General features: G+C 44.3%; 1 protein-coding gene across 1 annotated transcript in view; it reads right to left on the bottom strand.

The window, feature by feature from the left end:
• Positions 1-587: 587 nt before the first annotated feature.
• The window catches only part of LOC138952611 (uncharacterized), a 29,254-nt gene continuing 1,951 nt past the window's right edge, over positions 588-27,890 (bottom strand). The window contains exons 2-11 of the mRNA XM_070324303.1: positions 24,782-25,227; positions 22,883-23,061; positions 22,592-22,622; positions 22,142-22,228; positions 21,019-21,145; positions 20,582-20,612; positions 16,301-16,409; positions 8,426-8,560; positions 3,638-3,703; positions 588-2,744 (exon numbers count right to left, since the gene is read on the bottom strand). Of these exons, the coding sequence (XP_070180404.1) occupies positions 2,542-2,744; positions 3,638-3,703; positions 8,426-8,560; positions 16,301-16,409; positions 20,582-20,612; positions 21,019-21,145; positions 22,142-22,228; positions 22,592-22,622; positions 22,883-23,061; positions 24,782-25,097 (1,284 nt within the window). The 5' untranslated portion in view covers positions 25,098-25,227 and the 3' untranslated portion in view covers positions 588-2,541. The remainder of the gene's footprint in view (positions 2,745-3,637; positions 3,704-8,425; positions 8,561-16,300; positions 16,410-20,581; positions 20,613-21,018; positions 21,146-22,141; positions 22,229-22,591; positions 22,623-22,882; positions 23,062-24,781; positions 25,228-27,890) is intronic.

Raw genomic sequence — 27,890 nt, 5'->3', positions numbered from 1 at the left:
CACTGATTATCAAGGCCTGTTAAGGGGGATGCACTTTTCCAGCAAACAAGTCAACACTTTGAATCTACATGTGACCCTTACGGTAGGACAGTTAGCGTGGAACCACTTTTTTAACACCCTCTAAAATCTAAAGTGCTGTTCACATGGCACACTTGCAACCAACTTTTGTCCAACTTTAGTCGTTTGAAAATTGCTCCCGGGTCTGACGGGCGCAGTGGCGTGGTGGTAAGACGTCGGCCTCGTAATCGAGAGGTCGGGAGTTCGAATCCCGGTCGCTGCCGCCTGGTGGGTTAAGAGTGGAGATTTTTCCGATCTCCCAGGTCAACTTATATGCAGACCTGCTAGTGACTTAACCCCCTTCGTGTGTACACGCAAGCACAAGACCAAGTGCGCACGGAAAAGATCCTGTAATCCATGTCAGAGTTCGGTGGGTTATGGAAACACGAAAATACCCAGCATGCCTACTCAACGAAATCGGAGTGAAGCTGACTATGCTCTCAGAGTATAGTGTGGGGAACCCAAATGGGCAAACGAGCTCACACGTAACCAGACAATTCTGGAACGCTGAAGAAGAAGAAGAAGCTCCCGGGTCGTTGAGGCCGAATCGGCGAAAAGTCTGCTATGTGAACAGCCCTAGTGATTTAGAAACGATTCGGGCCAGACTCGTCAGCGACTACACTGCTTGACTCGGCCGTGACTCGTCAGCGATTTTGTCCAGACATTTTTTTTTATCGTGCTTACTGATTGGTTAGCTCTAGGTTTCCTTTCTCCGGAAAACAACAAGGACGACCGGACAAACCCGAAAGGCTAAGTCTGGCTAAGTCTGGCGAGAATCGCCGCTTAGAACTAGTTTGTGCTGTTCACATGGGTAGCGATTTTGATTTGACTTGATGCCGACTAAAATGAGTTGGCTCACCATGAGTTGGCTCACCATCTCCGATCTGTCCAGGATTTGACACGGGATACAGGCCGTCCCTTGACTTGGACACATACCAAAATTCAACATCCTCACTGATTTTGTTACCGAGTTGGAACTGTTTTTATGAACAATTTTTTAAAAAATCCACTAGTGCCTTTTTAAGAAATTAATTCCTCAAAACATTCCCACTTTGCACAGGTAGACGTCAGGACGTTGATTTTGGGGTTTGAGTCAAAGTGGAGGGCTGGCATTATCCCGTGTAAAAGAGCGGGAAAATCTGAGATAGTTAGCAAAAGTGGGTATAAAGGAAATTGGCAGTTCATGACTACTATATTGAATTTAAAAAAATGTGTTTACATTACAACAAAATGTCAAAAACCACCACCAAACATCACAGATTCCTTAAGGTCTTCTGCTACAACTCTACACAAACTGGCATGTACTGCATTGCAATTTTGAACTTTTGATTACGGTACATTAGTTAAAAACAATGTTCAAGGCGCGAATCCGCACTTTTAAAATCAGTAATGATCAAACCTTGTCACTACACAAATTAATTACAGAATACAATAATCAATGCAGACATGAAGCTCTAAATAAATGCCATTAGGTCAAAAAGAGCGACGTCTTGTGTACCTTACAACAGTGACTTATAACATCATTCGTTGTTTATCACTTTAGCAAGTTCACTTCAAGGGTTTGCACAATAGGAAGGTTTCCGCCAGTTATCTCTTTGAGGTTTTGGGTGCTTACAGGGTACCGTGCCCCTTGCGGGGGCATCAAACATCAAGGTCACAAGCAGGGTCAAGGGGAAGGTCGGCTGGGCGGACAGGAGACTACAATAGGAAGGTTTTCGCCAGTTATCTCTCTTTGAGGTTTTGGGTGCTTAGAGAGTACCGTGCCCCTTGCGGGGGCATCAAACATCGAGGTCACAAGCAGGGTCAAGGGGAAGGTCGGCTGGGCGGACAGGAGACTATTGAACAATCTGCTATGTAAGGGTTATATGTAAGTCTGTAACTTAGTACACAAATCTACACAGTGTTTAATACAATGAAAAATCACATGAGAGTTAAGGAAACAATACTAGCAAGCGACTCGGTCACTTCAACAGCATACTTGTAGCCTCCTTTCAAATGCACACCACTGAGCATGTTTCTTCAACACAAAATACACCGGGACACTTCAGGTCATTTCTAACAACGGCAGTGCAGCACAAGCTCAAACCCTCCATCATTTATACTCTACTATGAAATCTATACAGCAAAATAAAACTCTGTGCAGAAAGGCCCCTTCATCGTTGCTTGGCTTATTTTTCCCTGACCATCACAAGTGCAATCTTCCTCAGAAACACTTACTCTACAAGCAACAGAGACGATGGTGACCCTGATTGACCTTTCTACATTCCCTGCCTAAACCACAGCCAGATTCCTCAGAAGAAGCGTGACTCCACCTCCACTAACACGCAAGACAGGGCCAGCCCTGAGTAACAGCAGAGAGAAGAGATGAGATTCGTAGCAGAACAACATCCATCACGCAAACTTGACGTGCTAGGTGGACGTGTATTTGCAGTACTAGTATCGCAAGTTGAGATACGCGTCGCGTGCCACCTCTAGCGACGTCTATCACGCGAACTTGACGTGCTTGGTGGACGTGTACTTGTAGTACTGGTATCGCACGTTGAGGTACGCGTCGCGTGCCACCTGCACCATGGAGCCACACAGGTTGGAGTCGATGACGCGGCAGTACAGCCCCAGCCCCAGGATCGTCAGGAAGAAACAGCAGATCAACAGCAACGCGACCACCACAGTGCGAGACACCCACTCTTCTGTAAGTAACCATGGCAACAGATTAGAGCAAACATTAAAGCAAGAACAGAAGACACCCTCTCTTCTGTTCTTCAAGTAACAATGGTAACAGATTTAAGCAATAATGGCAACAAGAAAAGGGTAACAGTGCATCCACCACCAACAGAGACACCCACTCTTCTGTTAGTAACCATGGCAACAGATAAAAGCAAACAAGGCAGCAAGACCAATATAACAGGAAAACCACCTGCTACTGTAAATAACCATGGCAACAAATGTAAAAGAACATGATAATATAACAAGACACATAATATTAGCTTTTCCTTCAATTAATGCTCCGATTGTTTTGTCAATTTTGTATCATGATTGTCTTCAACATAATACAATACTGTTCAAACCAACAATGGTAGCGACAATATCAAGCACCATAACAAGGAGCCCCATAGCAAGGCGACACAAGGGTGACCAGTAAGTGCCAAAGCTTCATGTTGTGTCCGTTACAGTAAACACGCAGCACACTGATCATCAGCTCTCCTTTCCTGGTCTAAAGAATGCTTGTCTTTCAATTCAAATATATGAATCAAATTAACATGGTACAGTCCAACCTGCCCTTGCTACTACCTCTTGAAAGTGACCACCTGCTAACAACAACCACTCCCAAGGATCCTTGAAAGTGACCACCTGCTAACAACAACCACTCCCAAGGATCCTTGAAAGTGACCACCTGCTAACAACAACCACTCCCAAGGATCCTTGACAAGTTTTTCTTCTATATAATTTCCCTTTCCATAGCAAACACCTGTTTATAACGACCACTTTTGGTCGGTCCATTGCGTGGTTGTTACAGACAAGTACGGCTGTATAAGATGTAAAAACCGACAGAACAAAAGCTATGCAAGAAGAGACAACTCACCTTGCTGCCTTAGCTGAGTGTTATCCACCACAGACTCATGAAACCTCACTTGCTTCTTTTCTCTCTCTGCAAACAATGACAAACGTCAAAGTTGAGACATTCAAAATCACCAGCGCGAAACTGTATATATATGAACACCAACATTCTATAAGTAGAGTGAACAATCACAAAATTAAAAGTTTATCCAGAATGTATCATAAAAATTGAATGCTAAAAGTAACAAAACAAAGTCGGCAGGAACAGGAATTGAGCAATAGAGAGAGAGAGATTGACATTGGCAGGCTGACTGATGGACAGACTGGAAGCTAGACAGGCTGACTGATGGACAGACTGGAAGGTAGACAGGCTGACTGATGGACAGACTGGAAGGTAGACAGGCTGACTGATGGACAGACTGGAAGGTAGACAGGCTGACTGATGGACAGACTGGAAGCTAGACAGGCTGACTGATGGACAGACTGGAAGCTAGACAGGCTGACTGATGGACAGACTGGAAGGTAGACAGGCTGACTGATGGACAGACTGGAAAGGAGACAGGCTGACTGATGGACAGACTGGAAGGTAGACAGACTGGAAGGTAGACAGGCTGACTGATGGACAGACTGGAAGGTAGACATGCTGACTGATGGACAGACTGGAAGGTAGACAGGCTGACTGATGGACAGACTGGAAGCTAGACAGGCTGACTGATGGACAGACTGGAAGGTAGACAGGCTGACTGATGGACAGACTGGAAAGGAGACAGGCTGACTGATGGACAGACTGGAAGGTAGACAGACTGGAAGGTAGACAGGCTGACTGATGGACGGACTGGAAGGTAGACATGCTGACTGATGGACAGACTGGAAGGTAGACAGGCTGACTGATGGACAGACTGGAAGCTAGACAGGCTGACTGATGGACAGACTGGAAGGTAGACAGGCTGACTGATGGACAGACTGGAAAGGAGACAGGCTGACTGATGGACAGACTGGAAGGTAGACAGACTGGAAGGTAGACAGACTGGAAGGTAGACAGGCTGACTGATGGACAGACTGGAAAGGAGACAGGCTGACTGATGGACAGACTGGAAGGTAGACAGGCTGACTGATGGACAGACTGGAAGGTAGACAGACCGACTGATGGACAGACAGGAAGATAGACAGGCTGACTGATGGACAGACTGGAAGGTAGACAGGCTGACTGATGGACAGACTGGAGGCTAGACAGGCTGACTGATGGACAGACTGGAAGGTAGACAGGCTGACTGATGGACAGACTGGAAGCTAGACAGGCTGACTGATGGACAGACTGGAAGCTAGACAGGCTGACTGATGGACAGACTGGAAGGTAGACAGGCTGACTGATGGACAGACTGGAAGGTAGACAGGCTGACTGATGGACAGACTGGAAGGTAGACAGGCTGACTGATGGACAGACTGGAAGGTAGACAGGCTGACTGATGGACAGACTGGAAGGTAGACAGGCTGACTGATGGACAGACTGGAAGGTAGACAGGCTGACTGATGGACAGACTGGAAGCTAGACAGGCTGACTGATGGACAGACTGGAAGGTAGACAGGCTGACTGATGGACAGACTGGAAGCTAGACAGGCTGACTGATGGACAGACTGGAAGGTAGACAGGCTGACTGATGGACAGACTGGAAGCTAGACAGACTGACTGATGGACAGACTGGAAGCTAGACAGACTGACTGATGGACAGACAGTAAGCTAGACAGGCTGACTGATGGACAGACTGGAAGCTAGACAGACTGACTGATGGACAGACAGGAAGTTAGACAGGCTGACTGATGGACAGACTGGAAGCTAGACAGACTGACTGATGGACAGACTGGAAGGTAGACAGGCTGACTGATGGACAGACTGGAAGGTAGACAGGCTGACTGATGGACAGACTGGAAGGTAGACAGGCTGACTGATGGACAGACAGGAAGCTAGACAGACTGACTGATGGACAGACTGGAAGGTAGACAGGCTGACTGATGGACAGACAGGAAGCTAGACAGACTGACTGATGGACAGACTGGAAGGTAGACAGGCTGACTGATGGACAGACTGGAAGGTAGACAGACTGACTGATGGACAGACTGGAAGCTAGACAGACTGACTGATGGACAGACACTGGAAGGTAGACAGGCTGACTGATGGACAGACTGGAAGGTAGACAGACTGACTGATGGACAGACTGGAAGGTAGACAGGCTGACTGATGGACAGACTGGAAGGTAGACAGACTGACTGATGGACAGACTGGAAGCTAGACAGGCTGACTGATGGACAGACTGGAAGGTAGACAGGCTGACTGATGGACAGACTGGAAGCTAGACAGACTGACTGATGGACAGACTGGAAGGTAGACAGGCTGACTGATGGACAGACAGGAAGGTAGACAGGCTGACTGATGGACAGACTGGAAGCTAGACAGGCTGACTGATGGACAGACTGGAAGCTAGACAGGCTGACTGATGGACAGACTGGAAGCTAGACAGACTGACTGATGGACAGACTGGAAGCTAGACAGACTGACTGATGGACAGACAGTAAGCTAGACAGGCTGACTGATGGACAGACTGGAAGCTAGACAGACTGACTGATGGACAGACAGGAAGTTAGACAGGCTGACTGATGGACAGACTGGAAGCTAGACAGACTGACTGATGGACAGACTGGAAGGTAGACAGGCTGACTGATGGACAGACTGGAAGGTAGACAGGCTGACTGATGGACAGACTGGAAGGTAGACAGGCTGACTGATGGACAGATTGGAAGCTAGACAGACTGACTGATGGACAGACTGGAAGGTAGACAGGCTGACTGATGGACAGACAGGAAGCTAGACAGACTGACTGATGGACAGACTGGAAGGTAGACAGGCTGACTGATGGACAGACTGGAAGGTAGACAGGCTGACTGATGGACAGACTGGAAGGTAGACAGGCTGACTGATGGACAGACTGGAAGCTAGACAGACTGACTGATGGACAGACTGGAAGCTAGACAGACTGACTGATGGACAGACACTGGAAGGTAGACAGGCTGACTGATGGACAGACTGGAAGGTAGACAGGCTGACTGATGGACAGACTGGAAGGTAGACAGGCTGACTGATGGACATACAGCAAGACCAACATACAGGCTGACATATGAACTAAGAAAGAAGAAGAAACAAGTCGCGTAAGGCGAAAATCAGGGCCTAGCATTGGAAAAAGTGAGTTCAGCTTACAAAGGCGGGAGTCTGGGGGCCGCAGGAGGCCCCCAGTGTGGTCCAGGGGCAAAGCCCCCCGAATTTGAAGATTTTTTTTTAGAGATTTTTTACCTAAAATGATCCCCCCCCCCCCCAAAGAAGATTGAGCAACTAAATTGTGCCTTCACAGAAATAGCAACCTTTCGGAGCCATAGTCCGTATCGGCACATTACTTCTTCAGACTTGCCTTCCGCCTTTGGAACGAAATCCAGCCATTCCCACTTCCAGGAATACCTGGATTCTTTGTCACTGAATGGCTGACCACGTTCAACAATGTCGCTTCGAGACATTATTTCAAGTCTAGAACCACAAAACACCGGCACAAAGCATGCTCGCGCGATGCCAGAGGAAGTGCGTGCTCAAGCAAACTGTCAAACCGATTGAGAATTGAACCGAATGGCGCACAAAACGAAAGCTGGGAAAGTTTGGGTTTACCGTTTGGGAATAACAGGTTTTTGCATTTCGGCGTACACCAAATCGAGTTCCGCGTACAGATGTTATTTCGGTGTAAAGTAAGCCGAACGGCTTACAATGCTAGGCCCTGGAAAATACAACATTTAGTCAAGCTGTCGAACTCACAGAATGAAACTGAACGCACTGCAATTTTTCAGCAAGACCGTATACTCGTAGCATCGTCAGTCCACCGCTTGTGGCAAAGGCAGTGAAATTGACAAGAAGAGCGGGGTAGTAGTTGCGCTGAGAAGGATAGCACGCTTTTCTATACCTCTCTTCGTTTTAACTTTCTGAGCGTGTTTTTAATCCAAACATATCATATCTATATGTTTTTGGAATCAGGAACCGACAAGGAATAAGATGAAAGTGTTTTTAAATTGATTTCAAAAATTTAATTTTGATCATAATTTTTATATTTTTAATTTTCAGAGCTTGTTTTTAATCCAAATATAACATATTTATATGTTTTTGGAATCAGGAAAAGATGAACGTAAATTTGGATCGTTTTATATATATATTTTTTTTTTAAACAATTTTCAGATTTTTAATGACCAAAGTCATTAATTAATTTTTTAAGCCACCAAGCTGAAATGCAATACCAAAGTCCGGCCTTCGTCGATTTGATTGAAAAATGAGGGTGTGACAGTGCCGCCTCAACTTTTACAAAAAGCCGGATATGACGTCATCAAAGACATTTATCGAAAAAAACGTCCGGGGATATCATTCCCAGGAACTCTCATGTAAAATTTCATAAAGATCGGTCCAGTAGTTTAGTCTGAATCGCTCTACACACACACACGCACAGACAGACAGACAGACACACACACACACATACATACACGCACAGACAGACAGACAGACAGACAGACAGACACACACACACACATACACCACGACCCTCGTCTTGATTCCCCCTCTATGTTAAAACATTTTAGTCAAAACCTGACTAAATGTAAAAAACAAGTACAAGAATTTAATCCGCCATATAGCATAAAAGCCATTGGTATTTGTCCTTGAAAGACTGACAAACAGAAAAAGAGAAAACAAAAAACAAATGCATCACTGAAAACAATGCACTGCTATAGTTACCTGCACGTTTCCGCTGTCGGAGGATGGAGACCGGTGTGCCATCACCAGTGGGTGTTGTGGGGGCGGAGCTTTCGCTGTCACTCACAAAAGGGGCAGGGTCATCATCCAAGGGACTGTCCAGATCTCCCAAGGAATCTGCACACATATGTAATCCTCATCAGTTACTGACGTCATGACAATCAACAGACAAGTAATCCGCATCAGTTACTGACGTCATCACAATCAACAGACAAGTAATCCTCATCAGTTACTGACGTCATCACAATCAACAGACAAGTAATCCTCATCAGTTACTGACGTCATCACAATCAACAGACAAGTAATCCTCATCAGTTACAGTACTGACGTAATCACAATCAACAGACAAGTAATCCTCATCAGTTACTCACGTCATGACAATCAACAGACAAGTAATCCTCATCAGTTACTGACGTCATGACAATCAACAGACAAGTAATCCTCATCAGTTACTCACGTCATGACAATCAACAGACAAGTAATCCTCATCAGTTACTGACGTCATGACAATCAACAGACAAGTAATCCTCATCAGTTACTGACATCATCACAATCAACAGACGTTACTGACGTCATCACAATCAACAGATGGCACACGCATGCCTCAGTGTTGAATGATGGTGAGGGTGACTAGAAAGAAGGGAAAGCTTTCAGCCTGAGTTTTGCCTGGCATCAGACATGGTGAAAATGGGACAAGGCTGAGAGAGAGATTACTTACCGTTGTACTGCTGCTTGCAGACCTCAGCATAAACTGTGGCATCAGTTCTACCTGGCATCAGACATGGGTGAAACTCGAAAATTTCAATAATAAATTTTCATTTGATTAATATACTTACCCAATTCTCATAAATGCATTGAGCTCAATCTCACATGCTAGATGTCGAAACACTACTCAAATTACCTGCCCTTCGAGACTTCTCAAAATCCCGTAGGAAATTAAGTAGCGGGGATGGATGGGAGGGTATTAACTATGAGAATTGGGTAAGTATATTAATTAATCAAATGAAAATTTATTATTGAAATTTTCGATTAAATTACATATTCTTACCACAATTCTCATAAATGCAGATTGCTCCTAAAGGAGGAGGGACTTAATTATGTCCCTGAAAGAACCTGTCCTGCAGAAACTAACCAGGGCAAAGAAAAGGCCTTGACAAGTTAATAGCAGGAGATGTCCAAGAGGTCAAATTTAATGGACACGTCCTTAGACCTCCCAAGAGAAAAAGGCAAAACTTCGCCTAAGCGAACGGAATGCCACACAGAGAGAGAAGACCCCCCCCCCTCCCCCCCAGCTCTGGACTCCTGAACCCCTGTAAAGGAAAGCAGGAGGACTGAACGCCCCCCCCCCCCCCCCTTTTGTTCAATAGGCCACCACCCATAGGACTGTCCTATGAAAGTAGTAACACCCCTTGTGAAAGTCAATTCAGAGAAGTCTCTTTCACCTAAAGTGTAAAGAGATAAGAACATGAGCTTTTGGCTCTTAGTTCGAATTGCTTAGCACAAGCTAGAAAGGATTTTAAAGCTCTAACGAGACAGTTAGAAAATCCAAATCGCCCGGAGCGAGAATCCTCCCGAGAGGAGGGAATTAAATACCAGAGGAGATTAATAATAATAATAATAATAAGAACATTTATATAGCGCTAAATTAAAAACTTTCGTTAAAAAGGCTTGCTCTAAGCGCTTGACATCTAAACTAAAACGTCATTCACACTCTTTACAATGATGTACAAGAACTTCATGTCACACTCTTTCATTCAGTATAGCACCATTCACACAGTTGTTATTCTGTACAAGACAATAAGTTAGTCTAACATTTAGAATGTTCATAAGATGAAAACAAGAGAAAACCAGACTGATTAAAACAACTGCTTAGTGCTAACAAAGCATGAATCTTAATGATAACGTAATACATGTTTAACTGTTAAGACCATAAAAAAAAACCTATATGCTAAAATAACTTCGAACTTTTAAGAACTTCTTATAAGATACACAGCACATCTAGATAAACACCAGAATGATAAAACAAAAGGCAACTCGTTAAAACTATTAAATGCATCAATGTCTAAAACACGAAAGACTCAAATATAAGATACACAATTCTCTAGAATTGTTTATTAAAAACTGAAACCGACCTGCTCAAAGTAAACCATACCCACCCCCTCCCTACCCACCCCCAACCCTCCTCCTACACTAAATACTAATTATTTCTACTCTTAACTTCCCAACTACACGTTATCCATAAACTATGCACAGGAACATGTGTGTCAGCATTATGTGGCACCGACATGACTTGTGCATATCTAGCTTACAGCTAAGGGTTAAAGTTAAAGGACTACTGCAGTGAAAAATTATATTTATAATAATTTAAAACAAAAGACAAAAATAACAAGCTGAATAGAGATGGAACCGTTACAGAACAGGATGGCAAAATGTTGCGACTTTAGGAGTTGTGTTTCTGGAAGAGGTGAGTTTTGAGTGCTCGCTTGAATGACTGTACTGACTGAGAGTGGCGAATGTGAGAGGGGAGAGAGTTCCATTGAGTAGATGTGCAAAATGCAAAAGTGCGTTGTCCATATGCTTTTGATTTTGTGTGTGGGATGACTAGGGTGCGGCTATCAGAAGAGGAGCGGAGTTGTCTAGCAGGAGTGTATACAGTGAGAAGTTCAGAGAAATAAGCAGGAGACGAGGCAGAGAAGAAGTGAAAGCAGAGAGTGGACAGTTTGTATTCAATGCGGGCTTGGATGGGTAACCAGTGGAGTGTGCGGCGAAGTGGTGTGACATGATCATATTTTCGTGCTTTGAGGATCAGGCGTGCTGCAGAATTTTGAACTTTCTGTAGTTTGTGCAGGAGGTAGAGTGGACAGCCAGAGAGAAGAGAGTTACAGTAGTCAAGTTTAGAAAGAACAAGAGAGCAGACTAGAGTGTTTGTAGTTTGAACGGACAGAGTATGGCGGATGGTTGCGATCTTGCGGAGTTCAAAGTATGCGGACCTACAGATGTTGGAGATGTGCTTGTTGAGTGTCATGTCTGAGGAGATGGTGAAGCCGAGGTTTCTAGCTGAAGAAGAGAAAGAGATGTCGGTATTGCCTACTTGGACAGACGAAGGTTGAGAATTTGGGAACTTAGTGGACTTTTTCATGCACAGAAGTGCCTCTGTCTTATCATCATTTAGTTTTAACTTATTTTCTACCATCCATGACTTAACATCTAAGATACAGGTCTGAATGGTCTGGATGGCGGCATGTGTCTCAGCGGGGGAACTAGGCTTATACAACTGGGTATCATCAGCAAAAGACTGGTTTGAAACGGAATGATTTTGAATGAGGGCAGACAAGGGTTTGGTATACATAATGAAGAGGACGGGGCCAAGTACAGAGCCTTGAGGGACACCGAAAACACGGGGGGGTGGGGCTGATCTCTGGCCATCGACAAGCACAGCCTGAGTTCTATCCGTAAGGTAGGACTCAAACCATGCCAGCGCTGGACCAGAGATGCCATACAGGGTCTGGAGCCTGCTCAGCAGCGTGACATGATCTATTGTGTCAAACGCTGCCGAGAGGTCCAGTAGGGTGAGCACAGACACATCACCACCATCCAGAGCAGACAGAATGTCGTTGGTCACCTTGAGCAGGGCAGTCTCAGTACAGTGAGAAGGACGGTATGCTGACTGAGAATGCGAGATCAGATCATGAGTGTTCAAATACACTAACAGCTGCTTTAAAACTACTTTCTCAATGATCTTTCACAAAAATGAAAGGTTAGAAACAGGGCGGTAGTTCTTTAAGACATTTACATCGAGATTGGATTTCTTAAGGAGCGGTTTCACAAGTGCAGTTTTGAACAATGATGGAAAAACACCAGACAACAGGCTATCATTAACAATCTGGGTGAGAACAGGCAACAGAAGATCAAGGTTTTCAACAAGTAATGGTGTGGGCAATGCATCAAGTGGACAAGTTGTAGGTTTGGATTTCAAAATAATCTCTCTAAGGTCCTTCTCACTGACTTTCTGGAATGCTAAAAACGTACAGGCAGGGAAAGCATCAACATGAGTGGGTGCAGCAGAATTAACAGCTAGCGTGTCAAGTTCTGATCTAATATCAGCTACTTTCTGGATGAAAAAATCACTAAAAACATCAGGCAGCTCACTAACAGGAAATACAGTGGGGAGTGGGGACACCTTAGTGCGGCCAGTCAAGCGGTTGCAAATATCAAACAGTTTCTTGCTAGAAGAACAAGTGGCAATCTAAGTCTGCAGAAAAAGTGTCTTAGCGGAGTGTACGATCTTGGTTACAACGATTGACCAGGTTTCTGAACCAAAGAAACCTGACCGAAAAACCATGAAAAAACGGAATTGTTATGTTCCAAGGCTATCCTCTCCGGTAACCTCAATGGTACATGGGTCTCACTGACTTTCAGGGCTGAGCCCAGAGTAAGAGGAACAAAGTCCTACGCGTTAAGTCTAGCAAACGAGCCAAGAGTAAGGGCTCAAAATGCCAAAGAACGCAACCATTCCAAAACTAGAGCAAATCTCAAAGAGGGGTAAGCCTCTAAACCTCTTAAAACAAGGTCCTTTGATCATGCACACAAAAGCGCCATGACCAACGATAGAGAGGCCTATCTGTTTCAGAGTAGCTGCGATAAGAAACAGAGGTGATTAACCACCTGGATTGAGAGAGAGGGGCGCTAAGGAGTTGCACCCCTGCTCTAAACACGAATTGGCCAAGAAGGCCAATAAGGGGCATCACAGAGAAAGTGGAGGACCTATAGGCTATGTACTTCATGCCCCCAGATCAGTCATAACCCACGATCTGCAACACAAACAGCACAAACTCCAGCCCTGTATGCAGAAGGCCCAGCCTGCAGCAAGTCCTGAGAGGTCCTGCTGAGTGAGTCGGTCAGATTATTGAGCCGGCCGGGGAGATATTTACCTGAGATAATGATTTGGTGTGACAGGCACCCAATCGGAATCCCATAAGCTCTGTCTGCCAGGGAGAGAGAACTTGCTCCTACCTGCTCATCCACAAAGACAGCAACAGAAGTATTGTCCGTATGCAAACGGACATGGTGCATATATAGCCAAAGAGAAAGGCTAGTAGACTGAGAGCTACTGCTCCTAACTCCAGGCAATTGAAATGCCAAAGGAGTTGCGTCTACGTAAACAGCCCCAAGCTGTGATTGCCCATGTGGGCTCCCCATCAGGACAGAGACGCATCCCTGACGTGGTCTAAGTCCAGAGGGGGCAAAGCTAGGATAAAGCCCTAGAGGGAACCGCCTGGCCATCGAATCCATGTGACAGAGGATCGAGGCTAAGGCCTGGCAGTGCTAAGAGCCTAAAGCCTCCCTATTCTCTCCTGTGAAGGACGAACCTTCCAAGAGAAAGTGTCAAATGACATGCCCAGGAAGAAGAACTCTGGGCTGGGGACGCATTAGGCAGGCTGACATGCCCAGGGAGAAGAACTCTGGGCTGGGGACGCATAAGGCAGGCTGACATGCCCAGGGAGAAGAACTCTGGGCTGGGGACGCATAAGGCAGGCTGACATGCCCAGGGAGAAGAACTGTGGGCTGGGGACGCATAAGGCAGGCTGACATGCCCAGGTAGAACTCTGGGCTGGGGACGCATAAGGCAGGGTCGTGTGAGAGCACAGGGGAACAGCTGATCATTCCAGACCATGCCGCTCCCCTCCTTCAGAGAGGAGAGGTAGGAGTCACTGAAACGAAACCCCACTGAAAGAAGAGTAAGACTGAGGCTTCCGAGTAGGTTATAACAAACAACTGTGTTTACACTTCCTACGGTCCAAAAAATCGTGTCCGCGTCCGTAAGTGGCAGGTGTCCGCCCGTTAAAGGTTAGTTATTGTTGAAATCGTGTTCGTGCCATGATAAACTGTCCGTATGTAGCAGGTGGCCGTTACAACAAGGGTCCGCTAGACTCAGGTTTTACTTCTCCACACAAAGGAAGAGAGACAGGAGAATCAAAAGTGTGCTCCGACCCCGCTTGCCAAACACCATCACTCCCCTGCCCTAAAGGGGAAGAGAAGAAGAAGCAGGCACAGCACCCTGCCGAGAGGGAGGGAGGGTGGCCGGGGCCACCGAACAAAGCCAAGGCAGGCCCATTGTTCGCCGACCGCTGTGCGGTTGACTGGGCCCAGTGAATAAAACTCGTTTGGCTAAACTGAGTCACCCCACTACCTGAGTGGGGAGGGAGGTGGGCAGTCACAGCAGAAACCGACCCCCGAGAGGGGTAAGACGGAGTGAGAGAAGGGACCGAAAACGGCCAACCCCACCCGTCTACCTGCTGTAGTCCTGTAGCCCCACTGCTAACCCACCCCGATGGGGGAGGAGGGCGATTGTCAGGCCAGGACAATAAAGGCACAGACTGTGAAGACAGTCCAACAGCGCCCACCCGATCTAGCCCAGAGGGAGGGAAAGGGTGGAACGCTGCTCCAGCTCCCACCCGATCCTGCCCAGCGGGCGGGAAAGGGTGGGACGCTGACACAGCCCCCTGCCCCCAATGAGGCAGAGAGGGAAGAAGCCCAGGCCGTGACTTACCGTGCCCCCCCACTCCCCCTTCCTCACGGTAAGGGGGCTGCATGCCCGACTCAGCTGTGCTAAAAGCAAGGTGAATGGACAAAAGCAGGCGGGGAGCAGGCCCCCTCTCCCTACGGAGAGAGTGCTCGTGAACAACCCAGTACTACCAGAGGCAGAAAGGGCTGAACCGAACTGGCCATTTGCACCAGACCACGGTGCGAAGCAGGAACGCCCCCCCATCCCCCCCTTTGGCGGGGGGCTGCGTAACGCACTGAGAAGTACCGGAGGTAATCAGAGTTGTTAGAGGCAGGAAGGGAGCAGGCCCCCCCTCCTGAAAGGAGAGGGTGCTCGTGAACAGCCCAGAGCCACCAGAGGCAAAAACGGGCTGAACTGAACTGGCCATTTGCACCAGACCACGGTGCAAAGCTGAAGAACGAGAGGGCGGGAACCGCCGATCGTGCCTGAAACAGCTGAGAAATAAAACCACATATATCATCGTTAAGTCTCCCGCAAACAGAGGACACTGACTGATTCTCCTTAAGAGAAGATGGGGGCTAGGGAGAAAAAACCGAAACCTTATCCACCCGAATAGCTACCACAAAAGAAGTGCTACTCGAAGAGTCGACGACCCGCACAGAGGTTTCTAAGAAAAGGCTAGCAGCCGATTCACTCCCTGCCCCGCACTAAGTTACTGCTTGCTATCGGCCATCTTGGAAAAGCTAAAAGGCCGAACACCGTAGTCCACTTAGAAAAGTACATTTCTAAAGCGGCTGTAAACAAGCAGCTAAAACAACAAATCAATTCAACAAAAAGGACAGGTCTCACCAAAAGCAAGGCGAACAGGTAAAGGCTCCCACGCGCCCGAATCATCACAAAGACGAGGGCTAGGGAAAGCCAAGTGAGCAGTCAAATTCCGCACGTCTTACGTGTGTCGTCGAAAGTCGAGAAAGATTATTCCGGATGCTGGCGCTCACGTGGTGCGCGGTGGGTTATGGGTAACCAAGTGGGTTCAGGGCATAGCAACGGCTATCGCGTCTGTTTTTAGCTTGGTTACCACCCTTACAAGGGCAGGTAATTTGAGTAGTGTTTCGACATCTAGCATGTGAGATTGAGGTCAATGCATTTATGAGAATTGCGGCTGACAGAAAGTACCTACCATTGTACTGCTGCTTGCCGACCTCAGCGTACACTGTGGCATCAGACATGGGTGAACATCAGAGAATGCTGACAGAAAGTACCTACCAATGTACTGCTGCTTGCTGACCTCAGCGTACACTGTGGCATCAGACATAGGTGAACATCGGAGAATGCTGACAGAAAGTACCTACCATTGTACTGCTGCTTGCCGACCTCAGCGTACACTGTGGCAAAGAAGTCCAGGCTGTCCTGAGTCTTGGGGTGATGCTCGCCGAACAGTCGCTGCCTCAGCTTGGTGCACTGAAAGTGGCACAAACAACACTCTTACTTCTACACACACACTGATGTCAGTTTCAACATTTCAAAATGTCTAACCTTTGCTGGTACAGTGGAACTCCTTTTTAAGATCACAAATCTGAGAAAATCAGGTCTGAGAAAGGAGGGAGTGTGAAAATAGAGGTAAATTAATAGAGAATGTGAACAGAAAATGTGAAAAAGTAAGGTATTGAAAAGGGGAAGGGGGAAGTCTAAAATAATGGAGGTCTTGAAAAGGGGAAGGGGGAAGTCTAAAATAATGGAGGTCTTGAAAAGGGGAAGGGGGATGTCTAAAATAATGGAGGTCTTGAAAAGGGGAAGGGGGAAGTCTAAAATAATGGAGGTCTTGAAAAGGAGAAGGGGGCAGGTTTCACAGTATTGTGTTCAGCAATTTACTATTTACACACTCAAATTCTACAAAATAAATGTTGGCACACAATTCAAAGGACATGTTTTTCCAACAAAGTGAGTTTGTTACAACTAAAAACAGTAATTTTTTTTATAGTCCTGGTCCTTATTTATATCTAAAAACCAGGCGCAAAGCGGCATACCCTGAAAACGCTAAAAAGCAATACCGTCATCCTATGCATGCATATAGCTCATATAGCCAAAACCGTTGAAGATAGAAAGACATTTATTGAACAAAAAATATGCAACACATCATTCTTAACAAGTTTTGTTCTTGTATGTATATCAAAATATTGATCTTCAAATGAATGGTTTGAAAAAATACGACTTCCGGCAGACCTAGACCGTTTTGAAGGAAAAAACCGTGTTTTTTTTCAAACCATTCCATGGCCATCAATATTTTCATATACATGTAAGAACAAAACGTGTTAAGACTGGTGTTGTACATCTAGTTTGTTCAATAAATGTCTTTCTATCTTCAATGGTTTTGGCTAGATGAGGTAACAAGAGAAGGATATGGGCATTGGAATTACGTCAACATTTCGAGCATTGTCACAGATGAAAAATTATCTGCAGGGTGCTCCTGATTAACAAACCGAGCAAAACTGAAAATTATTGAAGAGAAGACATGTCTGAACAGTTTATAAAGAGACAAGTTTGCAATCATTTGTAAACACCATTATTATATGGAGGAGTAACTGTTCCCCTACCCCCTAAGAAGGTATTTCTGTCCGTCAACCACGTGAGCGATCGCCACAAATCGAGGCATCACTCGCATTTCAGTTTGGACACACCGGCTGATTGCAAATGCACAGTACGTGTTTCGACACTGAAACGTGACGATTGAGCGTCAAAATAGTTTCTTAAAACAGTCGAAAATGGAGTTAAATGTGACTTCAACACTCAGTGGCGATCGCTAGAGTGGCGATTGTTACTAGACGGACACTAGAAAACCTCAGAAAATGTAATTACTTTGCGATTTTTTTAACTGAAAAACTGTTGCGGTCTTTTTCTGTCGAGCGCGAGCGTCAACGTAAAACAACGTGAGGTCACTTCCTCCCCAAACGGTTAGTTTTTGAATGAAAAGAAAAAAGTGGCGATCGTTACATTGTTTAGACGGACTGGATCGCAACTTTGAAACTCGGGTCACCGTGCGTCGATCAAGGGCAAATTGACCTCGGCAACATTATAACTCACTTCAAGGGTGCACAAACTTATATTTACAGTATACAAAATTAGGTAAACTTGTGTTTTTGTCCTGTGAAATCACAATTAGTTTCGATGCTCTTGATATCGCTATGCGGACGGACAGATCCGAATCCCCATACATTTTTTTGCGGAGCTAGTATAAGTTAGAATTTGTGTTATGGATATCGATTGTTGTTGAAAAACAATCATTTCAATGTGTTCTGGCACTCTCAACCACCACAGCATTGATACTTGTGCATGTATGTGTTGGAATTTAGTTCTTTGTTTAGTGATGCTGTGGCAAAAGTAAATTCATCCGTCCGTATTTTGACGATCGCCACCATTCACACGCGCATAAATAAACACATTATCAAAAATTTCAACTTTTATTTTCAAAAAAGTATTTAAACAACAACTAGTTTGCATGTTAATACAACAAATACAGCAGATTCTCACAGATATGGATTTAAAAGACTAAGCAAATCTGAGACTATCAAAATGGCCTAATACCATGAAACCTGCCATGGGGAAGTCTACAATAATGGAGGTATTGAAAAGGGGAAGGGGGAAGTCTAAAATAATGGAGGTCTTGAAAAGGGGAAGGGGGAAGTCTAAAATAATGGAGGTCTTGAAAAGGGGAGGGGGAAAGTCTAAAATAATGGAGGTCTTGAAAAGGGGAAGGGGGAGGTCTAAAATAATGGAGGTCTTGAAAAGGGGAAGGGGGAAGTCTAAAATAATGGAGGTCTTGAAAAGGGGAAGGGGAAGTCTAAAATAATGGAGGTCTTGAAAAGGGGAAGGGGGATGTCTAAAATAATGGAGGTCTTGAAAGGGGGAAGGGGGAAGCCTACAATAATGGAGGTCTTGAAAAGGGGAAGGGGGAAGTCTAAAATAATGGACGTCTTGAAAAGGGGAAGGGGGAAGTCTGCAATAATGGACGCCTTGAAAAGGGGAAGGGGGAAGTCTAAAATAATGGAGGTCTTGAAAAGGGGAAGGGGGAAGTCTACAATAATGGAGGTCTTGAAAAGGGGAAGGGGGAAGTCTAAAATAATGGAGGTCTTGAAAAGGGGAAGGGGGAAGTCTAAAATAATGGAGGTCTTGAAAAGGGGAAGGGGGAAGTCTAAAATAATGGAGGTCTTGAAAAGGGGGGCTCCACTGTACTTGTGCTACACACATACATGTCTCTTTTGTCACTTTCAACATTTCAAAATGTCTGGTAGTTTTGGGCAGCTTCAGTATTTTTTTATTTTTTTTATTTTAGTATACATCATCAGGGTTATCTATTACTTTGCTTCATTTCTTTGAGACAAAAAAGCTATCTCTTCTAACGCTTTCACAAACGGGTGTTCTCGTTATTTTTTTGCCCAGTCTCATTGTTCTGCACCATCAACAAACTCATGCAGCAACAGTCATTTGTTCTAAACACAAAACCTAAAGTTATTGCTAAGGAGAGGTACTTATCTTGTACATGTCTATGATTCAAACTACTGTCAAAGATTGTAAATGGCCTTGGAAACATCATTTCTGTGGACAAGAGCTCAGACCTGGGAACCCCTGTTTTGCACTTTGAGTATTCTCAAACAAACTTGGTGTATTTTCAAAAAATGAGCGTACTCCACACAGCGTTTGCACATCCATGATTAAAACATGCCTCATGCGCGTCCGTCACACCGTCAATTAAGTTTACCTATACATTTAAAACAAATGCTTTTTTCAATTTTTACTGACACAAACTGTACCGTATTTGACGGACTACAAGCCGCGACTTTTAAAAAAAAAATCTCATTGCGGCTTATAAAAAGATGCGGCTAAAACGTTACCTAAACTTGAATAGCATTCACCTAATGGAAGTCGCCGGGGATTTTCATTTCGCTCGATTAGCGGTACTTTATTAGCTCTATACTCAAGACTCGGCGCTTTTCTCTTTCTTTCGCGAATCTTCATTTGTCAACAAGTCGTCGTGACAAGCGTACAGAGAAACACCGGATGTATCAGGATCTTGCGCGCGCGAGATTTAGTTTTTTTGTGTCTCGCGATAGTTGGAGGAGCGAGAGCCGCCATGTTGTGTTTTCGTCTGCTCGAAATGTGCGCAAAAGTTGTAAATCATCCCCAAAAAGCTTATTCCGGGCGGGACTACATGTGTGTGTTGGTTACAAATTGTGTGTGTGTGATATTTTTCTTCAAACTTTTTCACTTTTCTTCTTTGTTTCACTTGTTTATTCTCGGAGCCGATTTCGCCAAATACCGTACTTTCGTTTGCCTGGTTGTTTTGATTGATTGACACGAACCGATTATATTTTTTTCGACGGCGGCTAATATAGTGACGTAATCATGTGCCAAAATACTGGATCGGCTTCAGGATGGGCTTGTGAAGAAAAGTAGTCTAGGAATTCTTCTCGTCGTATTTTTTTCCCACTGACCGTACTGAGCGTATTCTCGACAACCATGCGTACAAAATACGGCGAAATCGTATGGGTTCCCAGGTCTGAGAGCTATAGTTGAGAACTAAAGGAGTGACTTGTGTAGATGAGGTTTCAATACAGCAGTTTATTTCAGATTCTCACCTTCCCTGCATATTCCAGAGCCAACTGAGGCCTGAAACAAAGAAAAAGCCAACAATTCAATTAATACATACATGCTATCTAGTAACAGAGCCGAAGTGACAAAAATCTAGAAAAAACAGGTGTAAACAATACACCTAACCTTTAGAAACCGGACAAATAATCTGCTGAACTTAAGACTCTAAGGATGGTTAAATACACACACACACAAACACCATTTTTAGAACTATTACAATCATATTAAAAACAACAGAGGAAATGTTCTCCCACAAAAACTTGTCTGTGCTTACAAACTTGTCCAACCTATGCTGAAATTAATCTTTGCACCAATTCCTATTGTTTCTTTTTAAAAGACGGGGTGAGGGCAGATACCCTGAGTTGGATGAACAGTGTCATGCATGCAGTTACAACAGCTAAATGTTGACGTAGGTGAAACTCACTGGTCTTTGTCCATGCACAGTTTAGCCAGGTGTTCATACTCTTCCGCTCGCATCGTCTCCAAAGTGCGAGCCTCAAACTCGCTGTTGTGAGTGGGTGACCGGTCAGCCTGACTCACATTGAGCTCCTCTGCAACACGACCAAAATTGACACTACGTTTCAAACTAACTGGGCAGGTAATCAGCATGTTCTGTGTCAAAATATGTGCTACAAGTTTAGAGTGTAAACTTGACTAAGACTAAAAAGAGGCCAAACAGTAGAGTGGTACCTGTGATGTAGGGACAGCCTTGGGACCAGCCATAAGTGGCCCTACATTGCAGGTGGCCTGTCATGACAGTCTTATTTTACTAGAAATAAAAGGCAAAGGGACAAGAGGTGTCCTTTCAAAGGGAGGTGTCCTCTCCTTCAAGGGCCTTTACATTCCAGGTACCACTGTATTCCAAATGCCACATTCAAAACTTCACCAACTTTTTGTCTTCTAAATAGACAAGAACTAAACAAAGCCATTACTGTGATATTATGCATGTATGTCGCATTAATCTCTGCTAGTGCGCTTACATTACAGGTAGTATCAGATGATGGTAGCCTATAGCACAAGAGAGCCACCGGTCTGCTTATGCTAGTTTTTGCTAGCCAATGTTGTGCCTGCACTCTACATGTTGGGACCCAAGACAAGAGGTCAAACTTCATTCACTACACACACATTTGCACATAGAAATGCTTCTTCATTCACTGAATCCCATTTCTTGTTTTATTTTTTAATTTGTTGGAACATAATTGGTTTTGTCTTCATTTTCTGGCTTCTTCACAGAAATATTTGTTCACAGAAACAGTCTTTGCAGATCATGTACTAGTACTAAAAATTAAAAACACTCATAACCCCCACTCTCTTGCCAAAAAACAACAAACTCAGTATAAATCACAAGTTGATTGTAAAATGATAGGTAAGTGGAGGTGCAGGTGGGGGGGGGGGGATGTCAAGTAGTTCTAAAGGGACTGCTGTTAACATGTGCTGTCTTGTTGGTACCTGAACATGTGGCAAAGTTCTCACATGTTGAGCAATGGTCTTGTACCCCAAAACAAGCTTTGCACCAACAACAAAAAAGTGGGTCACAACATACTTACCCAGTTTCTTTTGAATTTCCTCAGTGCTGATCAGAGCGTTCTCATAGTACAACTTCTCTGCCTGGATGAAGTGAATGGCTTTGTCGTCTGGATTTTGGTTAAAGAAAATAAAAACACCAGTAGAAGCCTCATTACCCATACGTATGATTTTACTGTATTGCATTTTTTAAAGCAATGCTTTTTGATAAAGATGCAATTTTACATTTGCAGCCATTCTATTGCTGAAGTTGACAAAGTCAATTTCAGTGACTGTGTCACTGCTGATCTATTTGATCACAGACATCTGTATGAAAATGACCACATGGTTTCTAATTTTGACAACGGTGAACATGTTTGGATTGTCAAACTTTCAAATGAAAAGGTTGTAAAACTGCAGGTGAGGAGTTGAGACTGTTCCACCCATAATATGCAGAAAAACGGTGAAGCCTGCCTTGCAAAACTAAAAGATACATTCCTGGTTCTGGTAGTAGATTTCAGCAATCTGTAACAAAAAATAATGATCAACATTTCATACAGGTCCTTAAAGTCCTCATTTGATAATAAATATTGTACCAAAGCACATAAACACACACCACGCACATGCACAAAAGATAATAATAAACATTTCATACAGTTGACTACATTTTCCATCACATACCACACACTCACACTGACACACACAAACACAGATCATTAACTCAGAATTATGTTAAACTTTATCCGTCAAATGTTGTCACCATGAAAACCCCCATGTCAACTCACATTTCTCAGACACTGAGGGAGGAGTACAAAGCGTGTGTGTTGTGTCAGGCCTGCCAGACAGCCTAGGTAACACCTCAAGGCCACGTCAATCTTGCCTTCCTTCTCGTGCGACAGTCCTCGCGCAAACAGCTCGTTCCTCTGATCTCCACTCAGGCCTGTCGTGTCGCCAATGTCCTCTTCTGAAAAATCAAAATTACACAGCGATTAGTGTGTGTCCTGCATTAAACTTACACAGCGATTAGTGTGTGTCCTGCATTAAACTTACACAGCGATTAGTGTGTGTCCTGCATTAAACTTACACAGCGATTAGTGTGTGTCCTGCATTAAACTTACACAGCGATTAGTGTGTGTCCTGCATTAAACTTACACAGCGATTAGTGTGTGTCCTGCATTAAACTTACACAGCGATTAGTGTGTGTCCTGCATTAAACTTACACAGCGATTAGTGTGTGTCCTGCATTAAACTTACACAGCGATTTGTGTGTGTCCTGCATTAAACTTACACAGCAATTAGTTTGTGTCCTGCATTAAACTTACACAGCAATTAGTGTGTGTCCTGCATTAAACTTACACAGCAATTAGTGTGTGTCCTGCATTAAACTTACACAGCAATTAGTGTGTGTCTTGCATTAAACTTACACAGCAATTAGTGTGTGTCCTGCATTAAACTTACACAGCAATTAGTGTGTGTCCTGCATTAAACTTACACAGCAATTAGTGTGTGTCCTGCATTAAACTTACACAGCAATTAGTGTGTGTCCTGCATTAAACTTACACAGCAATTAGTGTGTGTCCTGCATTAAACTTACACAGCGATTAGTGTGTGTCCTGCATTAAACTTACACAGCGAATAATGTGTGTCCTGCATTAAACTTACACAGCAATTACTAGAGAATTAGTGTGTGTCCTGCATTAAACTTACACAGCAATTAGTGTGTGTCCTGCATTAAACTTACACAGCAATTAGTGTGTGTCCTGCATTAAACTTACACAGCAATTAGTGTGTGTCCTGCATTAAACTTACACAGCAATTAGTGTGTGTCCTGCATTAAACTTACACAGCAATTAGTGTGTGTCCTGCATTAAACTTACACAGCAATTAGTGTGTGTCTTGCATTAAACTTACACAGCAATTAGTGTGTGTCCTGCATTAAACTTACACAGCAATTAGTGTGTGTCCTGCATTAAACTTACACAGCAATTAGTGTGTGTCCTGCATTAAACTTACACAGCAATTAGTGTGTGTCCTGCATTAAACTTACACAGCAATTAGTGTGTGTCCTGCATTAAACTTACACAGCAATTAGTGTGTGTCCTGCATTAAACTTACACAGCAATTAGTGTGTGTCCTGCATTAAACTTACACAGCAATTAGTGTGTGTCTTGCATTAAACTTACACAGCAATTAGTGTGTGTCCTGCATTAAACTTACACAGCAATTAGTGTGTGTCCTGCATTAAACTTACACAGCAATTAGTGTGTGTCCTGCATTAAACTTACACAGCAATTAGTGTGTGTCCTGCATTAAACTTACACAGCAATTAGTGTGTGTCATGCATTTGACTTCTACCAGTTCCACATCTTTGATTGACATGTGTGGATTACCCAGGTTTGAATGTTTTTATAGTCAGTTCTTCAAAACTGATCAATTGCACAGAATGAGTATAAGATTGCGAGTTGTAACTGTAAGAAATGTGAAAGCACACTCAAATGCAGATCTAGCCCCAAAATTAGAAAAAACAATAAACAACTGCATCACAATTGCAAATAATAAGGGCTTTTCATTCTACAAAATTTGCTTTGTTTTATCAGACTACCGCATTGGATTAGGTTTGTTGAAAACAACAAGATGTCTTCAAGTTAAAGTGCATGATAAAAAAGACAAGACTCAAGTCTGACCATCAGAGGGATCCATCTCGATGCCTGACTCCACCATGGGGTCAGCAGAACCAACAGGTGTGTAGTCGGCCTCCACCGCATCGTGCCGGTCACTGTCACCGCTGTCACCAACACGATCCTCTTCCACTGCATCATCGTCTTCACCCCCAGCATCACCACCATCCAGCACCCTGTCACCCCCACCATCTACCACTCTCTCTTCCTCACTGTCTCCTCCACCTTCAACATGGCGACTGAGAGTTTCTTCCCCTGAGTCACTGACGTTCACTTTCACATTTCTGTCTGGACTGTTTGGCGGCTCACCTGCCATCTCCATGCTTACTGATCTTGTTCTCTCCTGCTTTCTTCACACTACCAGATCAGGTAACCAAGGGTTGATTTCCATCAACTTTCAAATTGAATCTCTGGCTGATAAAGAAGTTGTCAAGCTATTTTCCTGGAATCATCTGAAACAGAATAGATCCTGTTATTTTTACTGACAGAAACAAATCATGAAGCAGCTCAAATATTTCACTCCTCTTCTTCTTCACTCGTCTTCTTCTTCACTCCTAATTTAGATGAATAGTTATTCAAGGTTAGCTTACATAAATGTATCCATGTTTGTACTTTTCTGGTGATGCAGAGAGGATGAACTATCACAATAAAAACCCACCGGATGTGTACGGTAGTATACATGTACAATAATAATTCATAATCATGAATGAAAAAATTATCATAGCATTTTTGCGGGGCGGGGATGTAGCTCAGTCGGTAGCGCGCTGGATTTGTATCCAGTTGGCCGCTGTCAGCGTGAGTTCGTCCCCACGTTCGGCGAGAGATTTATTTCTCAGAGTCAACTTTGTGTGCAGACTCTCCTCGGTGTCCGAACACCCCCGTGTGTACACGCAAGCACAAGACTAAGTGCGCACGAAAAAGATCCTGTAATCCATGTCAGAGTTCGGTGGGTTTAAATAGAAACAAGAAAATACCCAGCATGCTTCCTCCGAAAACGGCGTATGGCTGCCTAAATGGCGGGGTAAAAAACGGTCATACACGTAAAATTCCACTTGTGCAAAAAACACGAGTGTACGAGGGAGTTTCAGCCCACGAACGCAGAAGAAGACAGAAGAAGATAGCATTTTTGCCATTTTGCTCAACTATTCATAAAATCTATCAGTTAGGAGTTAATGAACACAGACCCTTACAATGAAGAACCTGAGTAACTAAAAGCCCAGCACCCCTAACAGTGACACAAGTTATACCTCATCATGCAAACCTGTGTCTACATATCTATATATATATATACGACTTGTGTCTGTGTGTCTGTGTGTCTGTGTGTCTGTGTGTGAGTTCGCGATGCACGGCCAAAGTTCTCGATGGATCTGCTTCAAATTTGGTGGGCATATTCAGGTAGACCCGGTACAGGGCACAACCTGGTCGATATTTCAACACGTGCTCTCAGCGCGCAGCGCTGAACCGATTTTGGTTCCACCTCAGCTATTTTGGTTCCACCTCAGCTACCCGGGCCCCCATACCGACACACCAAAGCCAAAGTTCTCGGTGGATCTTTTTCAAATTTGGACACCGTATTCAGCTACACCCCGGACACAATATCATCGATGAGATATTTCAACACGTGCTCTCAGCGCGCAGCGCTGAACCGAATTTGGTTTTTGTGTTCATTTCACCATTATAAGTAACTCTTCCTTATCTTCTCATCTTCTCCATGTTTTCAGCGTTTACCTCCCTTCCTTCGTATGGTGCAGGGGGCATCTTCGGATATTCCCGGCGTTCTGTTACTATTTTTAGAAGGTCACCGCAGTGTCCAGAACGTAAATTGGACCCGTAAATTATCCTCACTGTAAAAGTGCAAAGGTCGAATCAATTTAGAGCCACGCGAAAAATACACTGTCATCTATCTCTCTATAGATACGGCTTCTCTGTGTTTGTGTGTGTGTGTGTCTCTATGTGAGCTACACCTGTGCATTGTTCAGTTCTGTTTGTGATGTGGTCTGGCGGCTTTTGTGTAATTTTATGTACTGGCCTTCCTTTGAGAAGCCATAACAGTTCAAAAGGGCTTAGAGATAAGCTCTAACTTGCTCAGTCCTGTTTGAGTGGAGTTCGCCTCCAAAGGTGATTAACACGGTTACATTCGTCGACAAGGATGGGACTCGATATGGTCAGGAATGGCATTATGGCCACTGAATCATTTTCGTGCTGTTCCCATTCCACGAATCTGGGAGGGACCTAAGCTTGGCGGGTCCATTGTTCGGACCCGGCAAAGCCGGCGTACGGCTTTAAGTACTTCTTCCCGGCGAAGCCGGCTACCCGGCGAAGCGGGTATTCATTCTAGTATTATGATATATCACTTTGTGTGTGTGTATTGGTCACTCTTCCAGTATTTGTTTAGGTATGATCATACAAGCTTGACTTCAGCACTCTGAGAGATTGTGAAAATGAATTCGGTTGCCCGAAATTGTATGATGTTAATGTTACTGACACGTTTTTTACCAATGTGTTAAATTTGAAAATAAACGCACTATTTCAGTTTTTCACTTTGGACTTCACAGCTTGGTATTTATGCACCCATTGTCTAGATCATTAGTAAAGTCAGCAGTGTCTCAGAGATGCTCAGCAGACTACAGCTTCCCCCACTCCAGGAACGCCGGAAACAACAGAGACTCACATTTCTTTTCAAAGTGGTCAGAGGGCTGGTCCCCGCAGTACCCCCTGAGAAATTCACCCAGCAACAAAAATCAAAAAGACAAGTGAAACAACGAGTGAACAAAGACTTTACATCATCAGCCACAGTCACAAATATCACAAGAAACAACGAGTGAACAAAGACTTTACATCATCAGCCACAGTCACAAATATCACAAGAAACAACGAGTGAACAAAGACTTTACATCATCAGCCACAGTCACAAACATTACAAGAAATAACAACCAGTGCTTTACTGTGGAGTGTACTAAAACACCAGTGTACAGATACTCTTTTTTCACAAGAACAGTTATTGACGGGAACAACCTTGATGACAACACGATCCAGTCGTCAACGGTCAACGAATTCAGAGGAAAACTGCCAACCGCTGATTAAAACACCAAGTGCTCTCCCCAATTTTTCCGCC

This window comes from Littorina saxatilis, linkage group LG17 (genome assembly GCF_037325665.1).
Source record: "Littorina saxatilis isolate snail1 linkage group LG17, US_GU_Lsax_2.0, whole genome shotgun sequence".
Taxonomy (NCBI): domain Eukaryota; kingdom Metazoa; phylum Mollusca; class Gastropoda; order Littorinimorpha; family Littorinidae; genus Littorina; species Littorina saxatilis.
Note: the sequence above shows the minus strand (reverse complement) of the source record. Positions and strands in the feature narration are given on the sequence as shown.